General features: G+C 41.8%; 1 protein-coding gene and 2 long non-coding RNA genes across 3 annotated transcripts in view; 2 read left to right on the top strand and 1 right to left on the bottom strand.

The window, feature by feature from the left end:
• LOC117801784 lies at window positions 1–13,347 on the top strand. Its single transcript, XR_004624499.1, has 3 exons — window positions 1–322; window positions 9,179–9,227; window positions 13,114–13,347. It is a non-coding gene; the product is annotated as an uncharacterized LOC117801784 (long non-coding RNA).
• A 9,229-nt stretch (window positions 13,348–22,576) lies between these two features.
• The window catches only part of LOC105241678, a 2,075-nt gene continuing 436 nt past the window's right edge, over window positions 22,577–24,215 (bottom strand). The window contains exon 2 of the long non-coding RNA XR_004624924.1: window positions 22,577–22,759. This is a non-coding gene — a long non-coding RNA (uncharacterized LOC105241678). The remainder of the gene's footprint in view (window positions 22,760–24,215) is intronic.
• The window catches only part of USP34 (ubiquitin specific peptidase 34), a 236,367-nt gene continuing 235,582 nt past the window's right edge, over window positions 23,431–24,215 (top strand). The window contains exon 1 of the mRNA XM_034659187.1: window positions 23,431–23,500. Within this exon, the coding sequence (XP_034515078.1) occupies window positions 23,458–23,500 (43 nt within the window). The 5' untranslated portion in view covers window positions 23,431–23,457. The remainder of the gene's footprint in view (window positions 23,501–24,215) is intronic.

Genomic DNA, 24,215 nt, shown 5'->3' with positions numbered 1-24,215 from the left:
ATACCGTATGATTTCACTGATGGGGAATTTAAAAAGCAAAACAGATGAACATAGGGGAAGGGAAGGAAAAATAAAATAAGATGAAAATTGAGAGCCCAACTTCGGTTCCACGCTCAGCCGGAAGTCTACTTGGGATTCTTTCCCTCCCCTCCCCCCGACTCCTGCATGGGCGAGCTCTCTCTCTCTCCGAAGCAAATTAATAAAAAAATAATAATAATACGTTTGTGACGGAAAATTCAGAAGGCACAAAGAATAAATAGGAAGTTTCCTCTCTACCCCAATCCCTCAGCCACATCCTTGGACAAAACCAGTGTTATCATTTGTAAGTAGCTCCACAGATACTCTGTGTACATAACAGCAAATACATAGTTATGTTCTCCTGCTACCTTTTATTTGATAAAATAAATAGTATACGTTACGTACTGTTTTTTTTTTTTTTAAGATTTTATTTATTTATTCGACAGAGAGATCGAGACAGCCAGCGAGAGAGAGAACACAAGCAGGGGGAGTGGGAGAGGAAGAAGCAGGCTCATAGCAGAAGAGCCTGATGTGGGGCTCGATCCCATAACGTCAGGATCATGCCCTGAGCCGAAGGCAGACGCCCAACCGCTGTGCCACCCAGGCGCCCCTACGTACTGTTTTCTAACTTATTTATTCACTGAACAATACATCTTGGAGTTGCTCTCATGTTAGTATACAATCATTTCTCGGTTTATTTGGGAGTATTAGTTGCAGAGTTTTCTATTGTATAAATGTGTTATGATTTAGTTTCCTATTTTGGGGCATGCAGGTTTTTTTGTCTTTTGTTATTATAAACTTGCCACAACGAATGTGTACATGGCACTTCACACAGGTTGAAGTATTTCTACTGGATAAATTCTTAAGAGTGGAATTGCTGAGTCGAAGAATATATATGTTTGTGATATTATTATTGATGTAATGCTTTCCACAAATGTTGAACCAGTTTGCATGAGAGTGCTTGTTTCCCCACATTCGCACAAGGGATCTTCTCAAACTTCTATACCTTAGCCAATATGATAGGTGAGGGGCGCCTGGGTGGCACAGCAGTTAAGCGTCTGCCTTCGGCTCAGGGCGTGATCCCGGCGTTAATGGGATCGAGCCCCACATCAGGCTCCTCTGCTACGAGCCTGCTTCTTCCTCTCCCACTCCCCCTGCTTGTGTTCCCTCTCTCGCTGGCTGTCTCTATCTCTGTCAAACAAATAAATAAAAAATATTTTTAAAAAAAATATGATAGGTGAAAAAGGGTATCTTAGTATGGTTTCTTAGTATGGGTGAAATTGAGACTATTTTCATATTTTTTTTTAAGATTTCGTTTATTTATTTGACAGAGAGAGTGAGAGAGCATAAGCAGGGGGAGTGGCAGAAGGGGAAGGAGAAGCAGGCTCCCCACCGAACAAGGAGCCTGACGCGGGGCTCAATCCCAGTACCCTGGGATCATGACCCAAGGAGAAGGCAGACACTCAACCGACTGAGCCACCCAGGCACCCCGTATTTTCATATATTTCAAAGCCATTTATGTTTACTTTTCTGTAAAACATATTTTTCACTAATTTTTTTTTACTGAGTTGTTGGTCTTTCTTATTGATTTGTAGGAGATGTTTATAAAACTTAGTCTTTCGTCCAAGATATAATTCACAAACATTTTCCCTTTCTCTTCTGACTTTACATATACTATCTATTTTTTAAATTTTCCATTGGTTGGCTGGCTGGTTGGTTGGTTGGTTTTGCCATAAAGAAATTCTTCCTTGAGGCACCTGGGTGGCTCAGTCAGTTAAGCATCCCACTCTTGATTTTGGCTCAGGTCATGATCTCAGGGTTGTGAGATTGAGCCCCACATCGGATTCAGCACCAGATGTGGGACCTGCTTAAGAGTCTTTCTCTCTCCCTCTGCCCCCCCCAAATTATTTAAAAAAAGAGAAATTTTTCCTTGTTTGTATGTAGTCGAACTTATGTTTTTTATCTTATGGATCTGGGTTAGGGCTTATACTTAGCAAGTTATAAAAATATTTCCCTGTAGCTTCTTTTAGTAATTTCTTTTTTCCTTTGTAATCAGTTAAATCTTTGATCCATCTGGAATTTTGGTGTAAGATGCTATTATTTTACTTTATTTATTTTAGTCTTTTCCTGTTCATGTTTTGTTCAAGATGTATTTATTTGAGAGAGAGGGAGAGGGCACAAGCAGGAGGAGCAGCGGGAGAGAAAATCTCAAGCAGACTCCAAGCTGAGCAGGGAGCCTGGTACGACACGACCTCATGACCAGATCATGACCTGAGCCGAAACCAAAGGTTGTCACTTAACCGAGTGCGCCACCCAGGTGCCCCTCCTGTTCGTATTTTTATACATATATACAAATCACAGTGTATATACAGTTTGTGTTAAGACTGAGCGTTCATTCATAACCAAGAGATAATTTTTATAAATTTATTTCTTTAATTTTTTTTTAATTTTATTTTTAATTTCTACTTCAATGTGGGGCTCAAACTCACAACCCCAAGATTAAGAGTTGCATGCTGTACTGATTGAGCCAGCCAGGCACTCCATAGTCTAGAGATTCTTTGTCACTTTTGGGGGAAATATAATAAAAGTTAGCAAACTTTGGGGGCACCTGGATGGCTCAGTTGTTTAAGTGTCTGCTTTGGGCTCAGGTCATGATCCTGGGATCCTGGGATCAAGCCCCACATCAGGCTCCCTGGTCAACAGGAAATCTGCTTCTCCCTCTGCCCCTCCACCTGCTCGTTCTCTCTCTCTCAAATAAATAAAGTCTTAAAGAAAAAAAGAAGTTAGCAAACTTCCCCTCAGCAAATGCACATATAGCCCAAATTTTGCATATAATCTCAGGTCCCTGGGTTCATGATACAGTTTCACACAAACAATAGATTATTACACACTGGTCTTTTTCACTTAGTGATATAGCTTTCGTGTTGTCTTCCTCATATGGTACCTGGGTGCCTCAGTCGGTTAAACGTCTGACTTTGGCTCAGGTCATGGGGGAGGTCATGATCTCAGGGTCCTGGGAGTGGGCTCTGTGCTTAGTGGGGAGTCTGCTTGTCCCTCTTCCTCTGCCCTTCCCCACGCTTGTGTGTGCATGTGCACGCTCTCTCTCTTTCTCAAATACAATTGTAAAAAAGAATAAAAGCATCCCCATTTTTATGGCTGCATTATATTCCATTGGATGTATATGCCATAATTAAATTAACCGTTTAATACTCTGATGAGCATAGAGATAGTATCACGTAGTGATTAAAGGAGTCTAGAGCCACATGGCCTGGGTTTGAACTCCAGCTCCAGCCCTTACTAGTTTTGTGACCTCAGGCAAATCATTTAGCCTTTCCAAACCTCATTTTCCTCATCTACAAAATTGGAATAATACCTATGCATCAGGTTAATTTTTACTTATGACTGAGCAATACTCTATAGACTTGTTATTAGTATTCTGAGCAGCACATTTATTTCCATCTCACTAGTATGTTGCATAGTTGCTGACAGAACAGAAGCCTGCCAGATTGCCAAAATTCCCATTCTTAAATTTCACTTTATTTTATTGTGGTGATCTGTCTATAAGAATTTATTTGTTAAAAAAAAAACTTATTGTATGATCTTATGCAAATTATTTAACTTCTCCAAACTTCTATGAAGGTTAACTTCTCCAAACATGTATAAAATGGGAATACCTACCCAAACATATCTACCCATAATACTTCCCCAAAAGTTTATACCTACCCATCTGTAAAATAGGAATAATACCTACCTTCTAAGGTTATGAGGATCAAATAAGTTAATATATATAAAGCTTTTAGCATAGTCTCTGGTCCAGAGGTGAGTGCTAATTTCTTCTTGCCATTACTCTGAAGAAACTTCTACATGTGTGAGTATATACAAACTATAAATTTCTTTTTTTTTTTTTTTTTAGATTTTCTTTCTTTATTTATTTGTCAGAGAGAGAGCACAAGCAGGGGGAGCGGCAGGCAGAGGGAGAAGCAGGCTCCCCACAGAGCAAGGAGCCTGATGAGGGACTCGATCCCAGGATCCTGGGATCATGACCTGAGCTGAAGGCAGACGCTTAACTGACTGAGCTGCCTAGGTGTTCCAAACAATAAATTTCTAGAAGCAAAATATTTGTACCAAAGGATTTGTGCATTTGTCACTTATAATATATGTAGATATGCATTGAAATATGGCCTTACTTGCTGCAACGTGATGAAATTCAGGATGTAAATTCTATAAACTTGTTACTTCAAGCCAGTTGTCCTAAGATACCATGATGATCATTGATAAATGGGTCTCCTACCATAGCGACATCTGAGACACACTTGCAGCATTTCTGCCATTTCAATTCATGTCACAACAGAAGACTGCCCTTTTGGAGGATCCCAGTTTATCCTTACCCTTTAATTATGTAGTTGTTAGTTAACTTTTTACTTTGGCTTTATCTTTATTGCTTTGATATTCTTGGTAGTAAGTTTATAGTTTTGATATTTATAAATTGGATAATTTATAACAAAATATAAAAAACACCTAGGACAAAAAGATGGAAATGTTTCTTAACATTCCTTTAAAATATAAAGCTAAATCTGCTGAATCTATTGGAGAACAAAAGGGAAATAATACTAATGATAAACTATAGCCTGAACTTGGTATACTGTACAAAATAAGAATGTTCTAGAATGTCCTTTGTGGGTTTTTTTTTTTAAGCTTATTTATTTATTTATTTGAGAGGGAGAGAAGGAGCAGGTGGGAGCACAAGAACAGGGAGAGGGAGAAGCAGGCTCCCTGCTGAGCAGGGAGCCCAATGCGGGGCTCCATCCCTGGACTCTGAGACCATGACCTGAGCTGAAGGCAGATGCTTAACTGACTCAGCCACCCAGGAGCCCCATAGAATATCCTTTGATTCTGTAGAAGAATTGGTAGAATAATAAGCAATTATATTTCTGGAGTGGACACACAGCTTTATTATTTCAACAATATGTATGAGTGACTCATTATTGCAGGTTACATAAATGTGGATAGAAATTAAGGTTAAATGTGCTATTATTAAAGACATTACTAAAAGTTGAAAGTGCTGGGGCACTTGGGTGGCTCCGTCAGTTGAGCAACTGATTCTTGGTTTCTGCTCAGGTCATGATCTGGGGTCACGGGATCAAGCTCAGCACAGAGTCTGGTTGTCCCTCTCCCTCAAAGAACAAGAATGTCCATTTCGTTATTGTTTCTAACAGCAAGAACTGAAAATAAACTAAATATCCAACAGGGGAATGGACAAGTTGTGACAGATTCATATATGGGGATACCATACATGAGTTAAAATGAATAATCAGGGGCACCGAGCTGGCTCAGTTGGGAGAGCATATAGCTCTTGATCTAAGGGTCGTGAGTTCCAGCCCCACATTGGGGGTAGAGTTTACTCAAAATTTTGTTTCAAAAATATATGTCAAGGGGCACCTGGGTAGCTCAGTTGGTTAAACGTCTGACTCCTGATCTCAGCTCAGATCTTGATCTCAGTGTTGTGAGTTCAAGCCCTGTTGGGCTCTGCACTGGGCATGGAGCCTACTTAAAAAAAAAAAAAATGTGTTAAAAGGGGTGTCCGGCTGACTCAGTCAGAAGAGCATGGGATTCTTGATCTTAGGGTCCCTAAGTTCAAACTCTGCACAGAGCGAGCTTAAAAACAAACAAACAAACAAATAAATAAATGAAGTGTTGGGTGAAAACAATTTTAAAAACTTCAAAAATATAACAAAAATATAATATAAAATATAACAAATTGTGCTATATGTTTTTAATCAATACAATCCTTTGTATTAATAATATAAAGACATGGGGCGCCTGGGTGGCACAGCGGTTAAGCGTCTGCCTTCGGCTCAGGGCGTGATCCCGGCATTCTGGGATCGAGCCCCACGTCAGGCTTCTCTGCTAAGAGCCTGCTTCTTCCTCTCCCACTCCCCCTGCTGTGTTCCCTCTCTCGCTGGCTGTCTCTATCTCTGTCGAATAAATAAATAAAATCTTTAAAAAAATAATAATAATATAAAGACATGTTTGGTTGTGGAAAAATGCCAAATTTAGATAAGAGATTATGATTACTTGGGAGACGTGGGGGGGAAGGGCTAATGGACTAAAGTTTTATTTCATTGAGAAAAACAAAGCAAATATGGGGACACCTGGGTTGCTCAGTCCGTTAAGCATTCAACTCTTGGTTTCCGCTCGGGTCATTATCTCAAGGTCAAGAGATCAAGCCCTGTGTCTGGCTCCACGCTCAGCATGGAGTCTGTTTCAGATTGTCTCTCTCTCTTCCTCCTCCTCTCCTCTCCCCCATCCCCCACTTGGGCATGCATACACTCTCTCTCTCTAAAATAAATGAATAAATAAAAAATAGAGCAGAGTGGCTGATAAAACTGTGTTATTGTCTGTATTCAACTAGTTTACAAAAATTTGAAAAGCAAGTAAACTGACAGTTTATCTGTAATATGAAGATGTTGCTTTATCAATGTTTTTAAAAACACTGTGGGGGTGCCTGCATAGCTCGGTTAAGTATCTGCTTTCGGGTCAGGTCATGATCCCAGGGTTATGGGATCGAGCCCCACATCAGGCTCCCTGCTTGGCAAATAAATAAATAAAATCTTAAAAAACAAAAAAACAAAGCAGGGAGCCCGCTTCTCCCTTTGCCTGCTTCTCCCCCTGCCTTCTGCTCCCCCTTCTTGTGCATGCGCTGTCTCTGTCAAATAAATAAAATCTTTAAAAAAATAGCAAAAAATATAAAACACTGGTTTGCAACCAATTCAAAGGTTGTGAAATCAATTTAGTATTTTTTAATTACTAATTTCTATTTTTTATTTGACATATAACAGTGTATAAATTTAAAGTGTACAACATGTTGATACATTTATATATTGCAATATGATTGCCATTGTAGTGATAGCACCTCTATGGTGTCACATAATTATCATGTCTTCTTCGTAGTTGGCATAATTAAGATCTAGTATCTAGTATCTTAGTTTGATGATGAGAATACGGTAATACGGTATTGTCTGAATTCATTATACTGTGCATTAGATCGCTAGGAGTTATTTACGACAAGTTCCAAGCTTGTGCTCTGAAACAACATCTCTCCTATTCCTACACCCCCCAGCCCCTGGCAACCATTTTTACTCTGTTTTTATGAGTTTGGCTTTTTTAGATTCCACATATAAGTGGTATCATATGGTATTTGTCTTTCTCTGTCTGACTTATCTCATTTAGTATAATGTCTTCAAGGTCCATCCATGTGTTGCTACATGTCCTGGTTGGCCTGGAAAAGTCCTTATTTATGCCTATTGACCCAGGGTAATTTTTATTTTTTAAATTTATTAGAAATATTTTATTTATTTATTTTGAGATTGTGTGCAAGCATAGGGAAGGACAGAGACAGAGGGATAGAGGGAGAGAGAGAATCTTTTTTTTTTTTTTTTAAGATTTTATTTATCTATTTGAGAGAGAGAGACAGCCAGCAAGAGAGGGAACACAAGCAGGGTGAGTGGGAGAGGGAGAAGCAGGCTTCCTGCTGAGAAGGGAGCCCAATGTGGGGCTTAATCCCAGTACGCTGAGATCATGACCTGAGCCAAAGGTAGACGCCAAAAGACTGAACCACCCAGGCGCCCCTGATCCAGGATATTTTTTAATAGTGCTCTCTTTTAATCTAAAAATGTCCTGGTTTAGTGCAATAAATTATATGGGCACTCTGTTTTTAGGTCTTGATGTAAATTTGCTATAGATTGTAGTTTAAAGAAAAGAGCATGAGGGGCACCTGGCTAGCGCAGTCGTTAAGCGTCTGCCTTCGGCTCAGGGCGTGATCCCAGGGTCCTGGGATCAAGCTCTGATTCGGGCTCTCTGCTCTTCGGGGAGTCTGCTTCTCCCTCTCCCTCTGCCCCTCCACCCAACTTGTGCTCTCTCACTTTCTCTCAAATAAATAAATAAAATCTTAAAAAAAAAAAAACAAAACCAAAAAACCTAGCCTAGATTAGACATCTGAAGCACCATTATTCGCACACACCTGTGGAATTGTATCAGGATCCCATTGACTGGGTCGCCTGGGCGGGTCAGTCAGTTAAGCGTCTGCCTTCAGCTCAGGTCATGATTCCAGGGTCCTGGAATTGAGTTCCTCATTAGGCTCCTTGCTCATCAGGGAGCCTGCTTCTCCTTCTGCCTGCTGTTTCCCCTGCTTGTGCTCTCTCTCTCTGATAAATAAAATCTTTTTTTTTTTTTTAAAGATTTTATTTATTTATTCGACAGAGATAGAGACAGCCAGCGAGAGAGGGGAACACAAGCAGGGGGAGTGGGAGAGGAAGAAGCAGGCTCATAGCGGAGGAGNCGGGCTCCTCCGCTATGAGCCTGCTTCTTCCTCTCCCACTCCCCCTGCTTGTGTTCCCTCTCTCGCTGGCTGTCTCTATCTCTGTCGAATAAATAAATAAAATCTTAAAAAAAAAAAAAAAAAAAGGATCCCATTGACCTAAACGCAGAGGAAGTCCACATATCAAAATGCTAGGTGGTGAAGTTTCCTACAATCATGAGTCTTATTTACATACTTACTCATTATGTGCATAGCTTCTAACATGACTAATAGGTAACATTTATTGAGAACTTACAATATGCTAATTATCATGCTAGGTTTTTTTTACATATATATATTTTAAAGATTTTATTTATTTACTTGACACAGAGAGACATGGAGTACAAACGGGGAGTAACAGAGGGAAAGGGAGAAGCAGGCTCTCCCCTGAGCAAGGAGCCCAATGCGAGGCTCGATCCCAGGACCCTGGGATCATGACCTGAGCCAAAGGCAGACACTTAACTGGCTGAGCCACCCAGGCACCCCTACATGTATGTTTTTTAAAGATTGTATTTATTTATTTATTTGAGAGAGGGGAGGAGAGAGAGAGAGAATGGGCCAGCACGGGGGAGTGTCGGGGGGGGAAGAGCAGAGAGAGAGGGACAAACAGACTCTGAGCTGAGCATGAGCCTGACTAGGGGCTTGATTCTATGACCCTGAGATCATGACCTGAGCTGAAATCATGCATCGGATGCTTAACCTACTGAGTCACCCAGGCACCCCGAAGTTTTTTTTACATGTATTATCTCACTTAATTCTCACAACTCCTCTCACATGGATTCTATTATTTCCCCCATTTTACAGGTTGGGAAACTGACACAAATTAAATGACTTGCCCCAACTCACACAGATGGTATGTAGTTGAGCATCTGATTTTCACAACATTAACACAAAGAAGCTTAAAACATATTTGCTGTGAAATATCATTTTGGAATAGATGGGAATTTCTAATGAGTCCTTGGAAATTACTTTCCTTTGGAACATTACAAGAACAGATTGTCTAAAAAGTGCCTATCACCCTTATATGAATGGTTCTCGGCTGGAATTGTCCAAAAAATATTCGGTGAGGAATGGGTGGTGGTGAGGCTCCTGCCTGGCTTGGCTGGTGGAGCTTACGAATCTTGATCTCAGAGTTGTGAATTTGAGCCCACGTTGCATGTGGAAATTACTTAAAAATTTAAAAAATAATAATAAAAAAGAAATGGGTGGTAAAAGTGAGGCAGTGACTGTTGCTCTCTGAAGTCTATCTTTTTTTCTTTTTTTTAAGATTTTATTTATTTATTTATTTGAGAGAGAGAGCGTGCGCGCGCGCGCACAAACAGGCAGAGTAGCAGGCAGAGGGAGAGCGAGAGGCTGGCTCCCCACTGAGCAATGAGCCCGATGCGGGCGCGATCCCAGAACCCTGGGATCATGACCGAGCCAAAGGCAGTTACTTCACCAACTGAGCCAACAAGGTGCCCCATCTCTGAAGGCTATCTTGGTGAGAGATGGAGAGAGACAAGGATTCCAGCTTGTACTTTTCTCCTGGATGCTCTAGTTCTCACCTGTGGGCCCTGCTGAGCAATAGTGACCCCAATTCTACCACCAGATGTAGAGTCATCAATCTTGCCCTGCTTTTCCCACAGTTATGGATGCTCTTGTTCTTATAATGAATCCATTAGTTCATAATACTCATAGTGGTTCTGTTCCCCTAATTGAATCCTAATAGAGCTATGGGCTTTATTCATGTAGTTTAAGCGTTAACAAGAATTTTTGTTTTCAAATTATAATAGTAAGACATCCTCATTGTATAAAGTATGCCAAATTTAGATAAGCAAAAAGAAAAAAAAAATTAACTGTAACCTTCCAACAAAAGTGAACTGTTAACCCATTGTTTCCCAGTCTTTTTTAATAGAGTGGAACAATATAGTTCGTATTGTTTCATATATTTTAAAAAATTTGTATGCATTACTTATATTTCCAGGTTGTTAAGTACTATGCAACATCTATTTTAGTGATATTTCTTTGCATGGACACATTATAATTTATTCAATAATTTCTTTACTATAGACATTTAGATGGTTGCTCGTTTTTTACTATTTAAGCAAAGCTTTGATGAGCATTTTTATAATTAAGTCTTAGCTTGCTATCCTAAGATAAATTACTAGACAGAATTTCTAGGCCAAAGCACATATAAAAATTAAACACTTTAATACATATTGCCAAGTTTCTCTCCAGAAATGCTGAACCAATTTTTTTTTAAAGATTTTATTTATTTATTTGACAGAGAGAGAGAGACAGCCAGCGAGAGAGGGAACACAAGCAGGGAGAGGAAGAAGCAGGCTCCCAGTGGAGAAGTCCGATGTGAGGCTCGATCCCAGAATGCTGGGATCACACCCTGAGCCAAAGGCAGACGCTTAACGACTGAGCCACCCAGGCACCCCTGAACCAATTTTTTAAATGAAGATTTTATTTATTTGTTTATTTGTTTGAGAGAGAGAGCGTGCGTGCACACGAGTGGGGGGAAGGGGTAGAGAGAGAGGAAGGAGACTCCTAGCCAAGCAGGGAAGCCTGATGCAAGGCTTGATCCCAGGAACCCCGGGATCATGACCTTAGCCAACAGCAGACGCTTAAACGTCTGAGCCACCCAGATGCCCCAAAGCTGAACCAATTTTATATTCTCACCAGTAATCTATTACAGTTTGTGATTCCTTTCTACCTCAACCCAAGCTAGGAATTATTATTAAAAATTTTCTTTCATGGTATCTAGTGAGGTTGAATTTTTTTTACTTAAAAAAATATTTTCAGTTTATACCAGCATATTTTTTGTCCTGTTTGGGTTTTTGTACTTTGTATTTATTGTTACAAGTAGAAAAGTATTTGTAATGTTCAAATAGTTTCTTTAGTTTGTGGGGTTTTTTTTTCCAATTTTATTTATGCTGGTTAGATATGCAGAATTAAATTTTTAAAAAAATTTCTTAAGTAATCTCTATACCCAATATGGGGCTCAAACCCATGACCCCAAGATCAAGAGCTGCATGCTCCACCTACTAAGCCAGCCAGGTGCTGATATACAGATTTCTTAAAATGTGGTCAAATCTATCAATTCATGGACTCTATTTTTCATGTCATGTCAGAGTAAAGGCCTTCCACAACCCAAGATCATATTTTCTCTTATATTTTCTTTTAGTACATTTACAGTTTAATTCTGCATTTTTGGTAAATAATGTGAGATGAGAACTTTTCCCCCAGAATGACTAAGCGCTTGCCCCTTCAGCCATCTTATAATAAAGTCTTACATACATATTCTGTTTCAAGATTTTCTACCTCATAGCTTTTTTTTTCTATTCCGGTATACCTGTTACTGTTACGCTTTATTTTTCATCTTAGTACTTATTATGTCCTGGTCAATACAGACAAATTTGTAGTGGGAAAATTTGCCTATGACGATTTGTTATGACCAAGAAGCAACCTTGGGGTGCCTGGCTGGCCCAGTGGGTAGAGCATGCAACTCTTTTTTTTTTTTTTTTTTTTTTTTTTTTTTTAAGATTTTATTTATTTATTTGACAGAGATAGAGACAGCCAGCGAGAGAGGGAACACAAGCAGGGGGAGCGGGAGAGGAAGAAGCAGGCTCACAGCAGAGGAGCCTGACGTGGGGCTCGATCCCATAACGCCGGGATCACGCCCTGAGCCGAAGGCAGACGCTTAACCGCTGTGCCACCCAGGCGCCCCAGAGCATGCAACTCTTGATCTCAGGATTGTGGGTTCGAGCCCCACCTTGGGTGTAGAGATTATTTAAAAACAAAAAAGTCCTTAAAATATTAATTAATTAAAAAAAAGAAGCTCAGTTGACGTAAATTCTAACTTTATGTGGATTTCTATATGAATTTTTTGTTATAATTGTCCTGGTGCCCTGCTTCCTATTTTACTTGCCTTGGCTCCTTTTACTAAAGAGAGGAAAAAGAAACCTCTAGAAGTGTGGTCCTGTTGAGTTCATTGACTAAGTTCCCTGGGTCCTTTGCTTCAGTTCATCCACCCAACCCCACACAACAAATACAAACCAGTGATAGCATTTCGGATATATTTTTAGACATTATTTCTAATGAAAACGGTAGCTTGAAGGACTTTATATTAAGCTTCTAACAGAATTAGGGGAAATAAAAAAGGAGAAGCAGTCTCATATCTGTGGAAGCTCAAAAAACGTCAGTTATACTCACATGAAGAAATTTTTCTTTATTTAGGTTTCAGTCAAGGAAAAGAATATACAGAGAAGAGGGGAAAAAAGTATAGAGTGAGAGCATAAGGAGTAAAAGTAGAATTGAGACAAAGGGTGCAGGAAGGGAGATGGAAGGAGAGGGAAAAAGTTGACCATAAGCAACTCTAGGGTGAACATTAATTGGTGGTAAAGTTCAATTCACGAATGTGCTCTGCTGTTCACTTGGGCTGTGGTAAATAATTCAACAACTGTCAAAAATGGTCCTCAGGGCACCTCAGTGGCTCAGTTGGCTAGGCATCTGACTTCATCTCAGGTCATGATCTTGAGGTCCTGGGATCAAGCCCTGCCTTGGGCTCCCTGCTCAGGGGGAGTCTGCATATTCCTCTCCCTCTGTCCCTCACCCTCCTCTCATGCTCAAATAAATAAATAAATCTTTAAAAGAAAAAGTAATGGTCCTCAACATGTTATCAGTAATTAGATATACTTATTAAGTTTTCAGTTGTTTTATACACACTGAAAAGATCCATTATTTTTATCTTGCAGTGGCTGGTGACCAACATCTCCTAATAAGGCCTGGTGAAATAAAACTGAAGTATTTTTCCCTGAATGACAGATAAAATTTGACATATATCAATCAGTCTGTCTTGGACGCCAACCAAAGAGAATAAGAATCTCACATAATAACCAACTCTTTATTTTTTTAAGTTTATTTATTTAAATAATCTCTACACCTAACGTGGGGCTTGAACTCACCATCCCGACATCAAGAGTCACATGCTCAAGGCACCTGGGGGGCTTGGTTGGTGAAGCATCCAACTCTTGACTCTTGATTTCGGGCCAGGTCATTATCTCAGGGTCTGCACTGCGCATGGAGTCGGCTTGGGATTTTCTCTCTCCCTCTTCCTCGCCTCTCCCCACTTGTGCTCTCTCTCTCTCTCAAAAAAAAAAAATAAAAATAACGAAATGTATCATGCTTTCATAGAGTGTTCTTGTTTTTTGTCTTGTAGATGTTATACACTCAGTATCTTACCTTAGGGTAAAATTATGTAAGCAAAGTAGAGAGAAGAGTGTCTTCCAGGGCCATTGTAAATGGATGATTGTGAATACTGAGTTGCGGGGGTTTTTAGACTTCACATGCATATACCTAAAAGAAACAGTTTTGTTTAAAATTTTAATATTTATTTTGGAAACCACATCTTCTGCAATTCTTTAAGGTTATGATGAAAAATGTTAGATGCCGAATTAAAGCATGCAAGGGATACATACTTTTTCAAGATTCCTCTGTAGTATGCGGGCAAAAGGGTTCAGAAACTCCATATCTGACTGATTTTAACATTTCTTTTAACTCTTAGAGTTCTATGAATATGAGCCTAAGAGGCCATTCAGAAACACTATAAATTGTGGAAGAGAAAAAACACTTAAAGTCTTACTTATAATGAGCTGTCCTAACTTGAGAAAAAACAACCCCCCGTCCAGTCTTCTCACAAACATCTACTAAGGCACTTTTGTGCCAAGATAAAACCTTTGTATTTTATGCTCACTTAAAAATTATTATTTTAAAAATATGCGCTTGATACAAAATGGCTTACAAAAATGATTTTGTGGCAGGGAGATAAGATTTTTTTCACCTGTTTTATAAAGGTATGTGGATGAGTTATAGAAAAGTACTATGTGAAAGACAAGAAAAGAAAGGTAGCAAAGGAGAAGGCTAGAGATATCCAAATTTACAGACCTCACACACACATGAGGTTTATTTGCTCTCTCCTTGAATATTTTAGTAGGAACTAAGGTAAGTGCAGCATTTACTTATGTTTCATTTTGCAGTTTGTTAGGTGTTATCGTGCAAAAGCTGGGAGCTGTTGGAGCTACATAGAGCAGACTGCATCTCTGCTAACCTTTGTATGAATTAGGAAAGGACACCCTTTCCTCAACACATTTCCACGTGTTGGAAAATTTTTTCTTTTTTTTTTTTTTTTTTTAAGATTTTATTTATTTATTTGACAGAGAGACAGCCAGCCAGATAGGGAACACAAGCAGGGGGGAGTGGGAGAGGAAGAAGCAGGCTCATAGCAGAGGAGCCTGACGTGGGGCTCGATCCCATAACGCCGGGATCACGCCCTGAGCCGAAGGCAGACGCTTAACGACTGCACTACCCAGGCGCCCCCCGACCAGGAAAATTTTCTTAATTGTTAAAAGACACTTTATTGCTATCCTGTTACAGTAAACATACACATCTATGATGTCCAAGATGTAGATGGCATTCTGTTCAGTTGCTCACTGCACAGGGACGACTGGACATAAAAGGCTCTGGGAAGACTGGCATCACTAAGAAGTTCATCAATACCAAAACCCAAGCTCTCTCATACCTTCATCCCCACCTGGAATCAGTACCACACTTCTCCAGTTAATTCGTTCATCTGCTCTCCAGAACTGTATTTTAAACCTGCAGCCCTCTCAGTCTCTCATAATCCTGCCTTCTTCTTGTCTCCAGATGTTTTTGCTGCTTATTTTAAGAAAAAACCCAAAGTCATCTGATGGGAACCCCCTCAACTCCTGATTGTCAAATTTACACACATAGGTACCAATCTTTTCCTTCTTCCCCATTATCTAAAGTTAATCCTTGTACCCTGTGTAGTGTTGCCATGTCCCTCATCTGAGAATTTTCAGCAAGCACTGTGACTTCTCTGTTCCAGTGCCATCACCTTCTGTCTCAACTCCTCGAGACCTTATTATTTTCTTCTGGAAAATAGGGAGAACAATGGAATATACTACACAAGGTGGTTGTGAGTCTTAAATGAGTGTTCAGTGCCTGTTGCACGGTATGTACAATAAGTTACCTATTATTTTCACGTTTCTGCTAGCATTTACACACATTAGTCTTCCTCCTCATCTAGTTACCCCACCTCCTCTCTAGAGTCCAAAGTCTTAGAATAGTTTTCTATTTTAATAGTTTGTTGTCTTCAGTCTACTGTAACCAGGCTTCAGTATCCATAATTCCTTCCCCATGACCCCCCATGCGCTAAATCTAATGAATATTTTGTAGATCTCTTTTTAGTTGACGTTTCAGCATTCAATAATTGTCATCTCCATCCTTTTTGAGTACTTCTTCTTTGGTTTAAATGATAACAAATTCCCTCCCCCGCCCCAGTATATTCTTTAAACTCTTTGGGGCATCTTCTCTTCCTCTACTCACATTTTATTTTTAATTTTTTAAAAGTTTATTTTTTCAGAGAGTGCTTGGGTGGCTCAGTTGGTTAAGTGTCTGCCTTCGGCTGGGGTCATGATCCCAGATCCTGGGACGGAGTCCTGCATCAGGCTCCTTGCTCAGGAAGCCTACTTCTCCCTCTGCCTGTTCCTCCCCTTGCTTGTGCTCTCATTCTCTTTCTGTCAAATAAATAAAATAAAATCTTTTTTTTAAAAGATTTTATTCATTTATTTGACAGAGATAGAGACAGCGAGAGAGGGAACACAAGCAGGGGGAGTGGGAGAGGAGGAAGCAGGCTCATAGCAGAGGAGCCTGATGTGGGCTCGATCCCAGAACGCCGGGATCACGCCCTGAGACGAAGGCAGCCGCTTAACCGCTGTGCCACCCAGGCGCCCCTAAAATCTTTTTTTAAAAAAGGAGGGGACAGTTGAGGGAACTGGCTCTTTGGTTGTTCTTCATACCTGGAACTTATAATGCTAAAAGTATAGCAGTTACCTTTCCCATAAAGTAAAGAGCTACCATACTAAGGATTGTTTTCATATTTACATTTGCGGTCCTGAACTTTATTTTGAGCCTTGGATTCAAACAACTGCCAGGTTGTTCGACAACTCCTTTTGGTTACCTCAAAGCCACCTCAAACTAAGCATTTCCAAAATAGTCATTACTGATCCCATCTCCCTCTGGTCCTCCTTTAAGTGACCCCTAACTTGGTGAATGGCACCATTGTTTACGCAGTTGGGCAAATGTCTTATTTGGAGACAACTCTGATACTATTTTCCCCTCTCCCCATACTCATCAGTTAAGTCTTGTTCTTTTCACCTCCAAAATGGTGTTAGAATGGACTCCCTTTTCTCCAATTCTTTCTTTCTTTCTTTCTTTTTTTTTTAAAGATTTTATTTATTTATTTGACAGAGATAGAGACAGCCAGAGAGAGAGGGAACACAAGCAGGGGGAGTGGGAGAGGAAGAAGCAGGCTCATAGTGGAGGAGCCTGATGTGGGGCTCGATCCCATAACGCCGGGATCACGCCCTGGGCCGAAGGCAGAAGCTTAACCGCTGTGCCACCCAGGCGCCCCTCTCCAATTCTTTCTTATTACTTTAGTCCAAGCTATCATCATCTTTCTGGATTAATATTAATAACCCCCAGTTGTTCCCATCTCTAATCTATTCTCTACATATTAGTCTGCATTTTTTTTTAGTCTGAATATTTTAAAATAAAAACATGATTGTGTTGCTTATATACTTAAAAGCTTTCTATTGCTTTTAGGATCTAGGTGACAATCTTAACAAAGTTTACAGTGCTGTGCTAAGTCTGGCATGGGCCTTCTCTCCCAACTATGTTCTAGTCATACTGGCTTTATTCCTGTTCCTAGAAACAGGCAAGGAATTTTGTCTCAAGGGTTTTGCCTATGCTGTTCTTGTTATCTGCATGCCACTTCTATTAATTTTCTATTGCTGATGAAACCAATTACCACAAATTTAGTGACTTAAATTTGTTACACAAACATCATTTTACAGTTCTGTAAGTGAGTAGACCAGCATGGGTCTCATTGGGCTAAATTAAGGTGTCAACAGGGCCGGCTGGGATTCTTTCTGGAGGCTGAAGGCGAGAATCTGTTTGCCTGTCTTTTCCAGCTTCTGGAGACCACCCCCATTTCTTGGCTCATGGCCCACTTCCTTTATCTTCAAAGCCAGGACGGTTGCACCTCTCCACCTCTTCTTGTGTAGTTACAGCTCCATTTGCACAAAGCTGGGAATGGTTCTCTCTCGCTTTAAAGCCCCATGTAATGAATTGAGCCTACATGAATAGAAAATAATCTCCCTGTTTCAAGGTCCTTATCTGGAAAGTCCCATTTGCCATAGAAGGTACCATATTCACAAATTTTGGGGATTAGGATATAGGCATCTTTGAGGGTTAGGGGCGTTATTCTAACTACCACACTATTTTTTATGACTGCATTGGGCTACAAATAATCTAATAGTGGCTTTGGAGTTCTGTATTTGTTAGATAACTAAACATCTTATGTAGCAACGAGTAGGCAATTGCTAGCACTGATCCAGCTGCTTGACAATGCCACCAGGGACTCGGGCCTTTTCTTTTCCCACTCTGCCATCTTCCATGCCTTGGCTTTTGCTTTTTGCCTACAGCTTATTGTTTCAAGATGGCTGCTGGTTTTCCAGATTATCATAATTATTTTCGATGCAGGCAGAAGAGGGAAAAGGGGTGTACCAGACGCTATCACAGTGCTCTGCCCATATCCCCTAGTTCTTATCACTTCAGTGTACAGTGGCCAGACTTCCAACTGTGAGTACCTACATTTCTATGCCCAAGGGTTTTCTTCAGCTTCCTGAGCAAGGAGAAGTCGACTTTGCTGCCAACCTCTCCTCTAGCAACAATCAATGACTAAGGAGAGTAGATGGAAAAACCCAGCCTTCCTCGTCCCTTGGGTAGGATGAGTTTGTTTTTTGGGTAGGATGACTTTAAGGCACATGTTTTCTATTGGTTTGTAGAATTTACCAGGGGGATTAGGCTCTAGTTACTTGCAGGTTTGAAGGGCTTGATAATGGATCTTTTATTGGAAATTTACTCTCCCATTTCCTATCTCACTTCTCCACTATCCTACCAATGTTTCTTGGGGTGACAACAAAATAAAACTATTTCCACTTATGTCCTTGTCTCAGGACCTGCTTTGTAGGGAATTGAAACCAAGACAGGCCATCATTACTTTTCCTCCTTCTTTCTGTCTTTAAGTTGGTGCTGCAGTGGCTAGCTTACAATTAGGAGGTGACAAGCCAATATTTAGACGGTGAAATGGAAAGGAACAAAGGACTTGGGTCCATATCCTTGAGCCACTGTACCAGCCCTGGATTGGACTGTCTACTGCCTGTTTGTTACAAGAGAAAAATAAGTCCTATTTGTTTAGGCCATTCTTAATTCAAAAATTGTTTACTTGCAGTCCAATGTGTCCCCAATACAAATAAACAGAAATAAAGAAGTTAGAGATTGGTAAAAGCTATGAAAGAAATGAGTAGAGTACTATAATAGAATATTCTATTTTTTAGAGAGAGAGCACACGTGAGCACACAAGCAGGGGGAGCAGCAGGGGGAGAGGGAAAAGCAGGCACCCCGCTGAACAGGGAGCCCGATGCAGGCTTGATCCCATGACCTCAGGATCATGACCTGAGCTGAAGGCAGATGCATAACCGACTGACCTACCCGGCTGTCCCTATAATGGAATAGTCTAGGGAAGGGGAGTTGTGTTTTGAGATGATGTTTAAGTTTAAACTGTGAGGATAAGAGGTTAGCTATTTCAAAATTAAGAGAGCATGTGCTGGGGCGTCTGCCTTTGGCTCAAGTCATGATCCTAGTGTCCTGAGATGGAGCCCCACTTTGGGCTCCCGGTTCAGTGGGAAGCCTCCTTCTCCCTCTCCTACTCCCCCTGCTTGTGTTCCCTCTCTTGACTCTCTGTCAAATAAATAAAATCTTAAATAAAAAAAAAAAAGGGGGATACATTAAAAAAGAGAGAGAGCGAGCATGTGCTATGATGAAACAACATTCACCTAGACCCAGAGCAGGAAAAGATTTTATGTTTGAAAGGAGACCGGTGTGGCTGGAATGTAGCAAGTGTGAGGTAAAACCCAAGTAGAGTTCATTCTAAATGCAATGGGAAGAGGGTGTCAGGTTGGCTCAGTTGTAACAGCATGGGACTCTTGATCTCAGGGTCCTGAGTTCGAGCCCCACGTTGGGTGTAGAGATTACTTAAATATGTAAATGCAACAGGAAATATTGAAGGGTTTTAGGTAGGGAAGTGATAGAATCCAATTTACTTATAAAAATAATCACTCTAGCAAGAACCAAACAGCAGTTTGCTGAGCTTATGTACAAAGAATTGGCCTGGGTGCTGTGGAAAAAATAAAATAGTATACTTACTTTCTAATAATGGCCCTAAGCTCCACAAAACCAGCATGGCTGTGAGAGACAAGAGTAAATTCTGCAATAACTCTGGCTTCTGATAGTAACAACCAGGCTTTAATTCCAAACTCGAGAAAAAACCCCTACGTGCAATAATAACAACTAGAATGCTAAGAATGGCAAATAGTTTCACTGGCAATATTAGTTTTCCAAAGGTATGTGAGGCTGGTTTTCAGGTAAGCAGCTAGGAATATACGACTTAGGTATTACAAACTCAAGAATTAGAAATTTCATAGATTATATAATTTTACTGAAAGCATGATTCTACCACTAGATGGTGACATGTATACAAAATATTGAAAACAATCTTTCAGCTACTGAAGGTGTATAGTGATTGTTGATTACTGGTTGGAAAATTCAGATTTATAAGAACCTAGGGATATTTTAGCAGAGATTCTGCTCCATCACACTATTTATTTATTTATTAAAGAGAGAGGGAGAGAGCACATATGCGTGATCGGAGGGACACAGGGAGAGAATCTCAAGCAAACTCCCTGCTGAGCGTGGAGCTTGACTTTGGGCTCCATCCCAGTCCTGAGATCATGACCTGATTGGAAATCAAGAGTCCACACTCAGGGCACCTGGGTGGCAGTGGTTATGCGCCTGCCTTCGGCTCAGGGCGTGATCCTGGCGTTATGGGATCCAGGCCCACATCAGGCTCCTCCGCTATGAGCCTGCTTCTTCCTCTCCCACTCCCCCTGCTTGTGTTCCCTCTGTCGCTGGCTGTCTCTATCACTGTCAAATAAATAGAATCTTTAAAAAAAAAAAAAAAAGAGTCCACACTCAACTGACTGAGCCACCCAGGTGCTACCCTCCTCTTTTTTTCTTTTTTTTTAAAGATTTACTTGGGTGGGGTGAAGAGCACAGAGGGAGAGTGACTGGGAGAAGACTCCCCACTGAGCAGAGAGCCAGAAGTGGGGCTTGATCTCAGGACCCTGAGATCATGACCTGAGCCAAAGGCAGATGTTTAACTGACTGATCTCCCCAGGTGGCCTCCCCACCCCCGCTTTTTAAAAAGATTTAGAGAGATAGAGCACAAGCAGGGGGGCCAGGAGAGGGAGGAGCAGGCTCCCTGCTTGAGCCTGACATGGGTCGTGATCCCAGGACTCTGGGAGCATGACCTGGGACGAAGGCAAAAGCTTTACCGTCTGAACCACCCAGGTATCTCCCTGCCCCCCTCCTTTTTAAAGCAGGCTTTACACATCACAGAGCCCAACGTGGGGCCTGAACTCACGATCAGGAGATCAAGACCTGAGCGGAGATCAAGAGTTGGATACTCACCCAGCTGAGCCACCCAGGTGCCCCATCATACTTTTAGAATGCACATCTTTTAAATGTATGAAAAGGTCTTGTTGATACATATACTAAATCAGCACAGCAGAGTTAAGATTCTAGTTAGGAGGCAGGTAGCCTTGTTTTTCATCATCTTCTATGCCTTTGTATTAACAAGCAGGTGAAGTAGATAAAGGGTTAGTAAACTACAGCACACAGGCCAAATGTGTCCAGTTAAGTGTTTTTGTATGGTTTGTGGGCTAAGAATGGTTTTATATTTTTATTTTTTTAAGATTTCTAAATTTTATTTATTTGACAGAGATAGAGACAGCCAGTGAGAGAGGGAACAGAAGGGGGGAGTGGGAGAGGAAGAAGCAGGCTCATACCAGAGGAGCCTGATGTGGGACTCGATCCCATAACGCCGGGATCACACCCTGAGCTGAAGGCAGACGCTCAGCCGCTGTGCCACCCAGGCGCCCCTAGAATGGTTTTATATTTTTAAATAGTTGAAATATCAAAAGAAAAATAGTATTTTGTGACATGTGAAAATATTAATTTCGAATTTCAGTGTAAGTAAAGTTTTATTGGAACACAGCCACACATACTCCATTATGTACTGTCTATGGTTGTTTTTGTTTTAACGGAGTTGAGTAGTTGTGATAGAAAGTTGCGGTGCTATAAACCCTAAAATATTTACTTTCTGGCCCTTTACAGGAAATTTGTTGAATCCTGAAGTGCTGAGGAGCCATGATCATTGTTGTCATAACAATACTCTAGATTCTCAAAGCCTTTTATTTTAAAAGATTAACTTATTTGAGAGAAAGCACAAGTGGGAGAGGCAGAGCGAATCTCGACTCCACACTAAGCACAGAGCCTGATGCAGGGCTCCATCCCACGACCCTGAGATCATGAGCTGAGCTGAAACAGAGTCAGATGCCTAATGACTGTGCCACCCAGGTGCCCCTCAAAGAATTTTAAATCAAGTATCATTTCGCATAACTTTGTAAAGGGAGAAAAAAAACTATGAAGGAATCATTAAAAAGATTTCTTTAAAGATCAGACTGTGTCTTCAATACATCCTAGAAGTACTCCACATGTACGGTAATAGCTGTTGTCCTCACTTTATGTATCAGGAATGTGTTTGGCCACAAGTAATGGAAACCTAAGAGTGGCTTAAGGAGGGGTGCCTGGGTGGCGCAGTCGTTAAGCATCTGCCTTAGGCTCAGGACGTGATCCCGGCGTTCTGGGATCGAGCCCCACATCAGGCTTCTGCGCTGGGAGCCTGCTTCTCCCTCTCCCACTCCCCCTGCTTGCGTTCCCTCTCTCGCTGGCTGGCTCGCTCTCTCTGTGAAATAAATAATAAAATCTTAAAAAAAAAAAAAAGAGTGGCTTAAGGAAAATGGACAGACGTAAGTAATCTGAGGGGGGCGGGTGAGGGACTGTTGCTCTAGGATGTATCCAAGACCCACATCTTATTTTCCTGCATTATCAACTTTATAGTTCGCTTTTATCCTGTTTGTGGTTTCACTGTAAAAAACACTGCAAATCAAGAGCATGTAGAATTTGTCCCTTTTTTATTAGTAATCGGCCATTTTTTCCAAAAGACCCACTCTACAGATTTCTGCTCACATTTCACTGCAAGGACTGAAACACAGGTTCAGTCCTACCATGATTGTTTTAAACCAGTAACAAATATTCCTTGGAGCCTTCTTTCCGGAGTTCAAAGTCTCTAGCTGCCACCTGAAAAACAAAACAAAATTTGGGTTTGGCAAGTTTCCCTGCTGGCAAGTAAGAAGAATGGGTGGGAACGGATGCTGGATGGTCAAGGATTAAAGTCTGCAGAAACCCAAGTTTTATAGTAAAGATGGTAAAGGAAAATGATGGCAGGATATTTCTACAGCTCCGAAGGATCACCTGCTCATATGGAGCACTGTAAAACAGGTGGGCAGAAACTTTATACTATCAAGTTCAAGCAGCAGAAAAGGCAAAGCATACTGGCAAGGTCGTCCTGGCGTGGAAAGATGGTGGGACAGAACCTCGATAAAGCCTGTAAGAGAATGACTATAGGCTCTGAATAGCTGCTCCGGTTATAGTTCTAAGATTATGTACACTCCTTTTTGGACTGTTCAGTCACATCTCTATAAAACATACTGGATATAGAAATCAGTGAGGGTATGACAAAAATTTTCCTAACACTAACTAGTTGTTAACCAACTTCAGCAGAGTGCCCCCTTTCCTTCACCTGTTCATTTTGTCCCTATCTTAATACCCTGGCGATTTGCTCTTCGCTGAGAAGCATAACATGCTATTTCAGGTGAAGAGCTGTAGACGGGCAATTGGTGCAGGGCCCTCTCGCGTAAAAGGGAGGGGACGCCATGTGAACTCTCTTCACTCCGCCATTTCTAGTCACATCAAGGTGTCTTACTGCTCGAGGACGGATGAGCCTTACAGAATCGAGGGTAGCGATCAACACGGACGCAGGTTACACCGCCCCTGGGTTGTTCCATTCTCACAAAGCCCCGCGGGGAGGGGGCCGTGTGTCCCAACCTGGGCCGCAGCGTCGCTCCGGGCCGGCTCCCCTGTGAACCCCGGCCTCCCCTACCCCAAAAACCCGAGAGCGGGGAGGGAGAAATCGCCACCAATCCCTCTTCGTGGGCCCGGAGGAAAAATGGCGAAGCGCAAGGGCGGGCAACAGGGCGGCGCGAGTGACCCGGCGCTCGCTAGGCCTCGCAGCCCGCGGAGTGGGCCGCGGTGGGCGACGCCGCGCAACCGCGGGCCGCTCGGTGTCTCCGCCATCTTCTCTTACTCACCCGGACTCCCCCCGCGGCCGCGCTGGCTTCGTGTTTCCCTTCCGGCCGCTGACAGAGATCCGGGCTGGGCGGGGTGGGCGAGCGCGCCGAGGGGGTGGACCGAGGGCGGGGAGGCCGGACGGAAGAGGAAAGGGAGGGCGGAGAGCCGGCCGCGGCGGGGTGTGGAGCGTGCGGCGTGTGTGCGGAGGGAGAGGTGGGAGGGCGGGAGGCTTAGAGAGGGAGGGAGGCGGAGGAATGAGAGCGCGAGGCGTTTCTCGTCGGCTCCTTCGCTCGGGCGGAAAGAGCCGAGCGCAGCCCGAACGCTCTATTAAAATGGCGGCGGCGTCAGCGGTGGCCGCGGCGTCTGGTCGGTGAAGTGACTTCTGCTGCTTCTCTCCCCACCCGCC

Source organism: Ailuropoda melanoleuca, chromosome 4, assembly GCF_002007445.2.
Source record: "Ailuropoda melanoleuca isolate Jingjing chromosome 4, ASM200744v2, whole genome shotgun sequence".
In the NCBI taxonomy this organism is placed as follows: Eukaryota; Metazoa; Chordata; class Mammalia; order Carnivora; family Ursidae; genus Ailuropoda; species Ailuropoda melanoleuca.
This window is presented reverse-complemented; position numbering and strand designations above follow the sequence as displayed.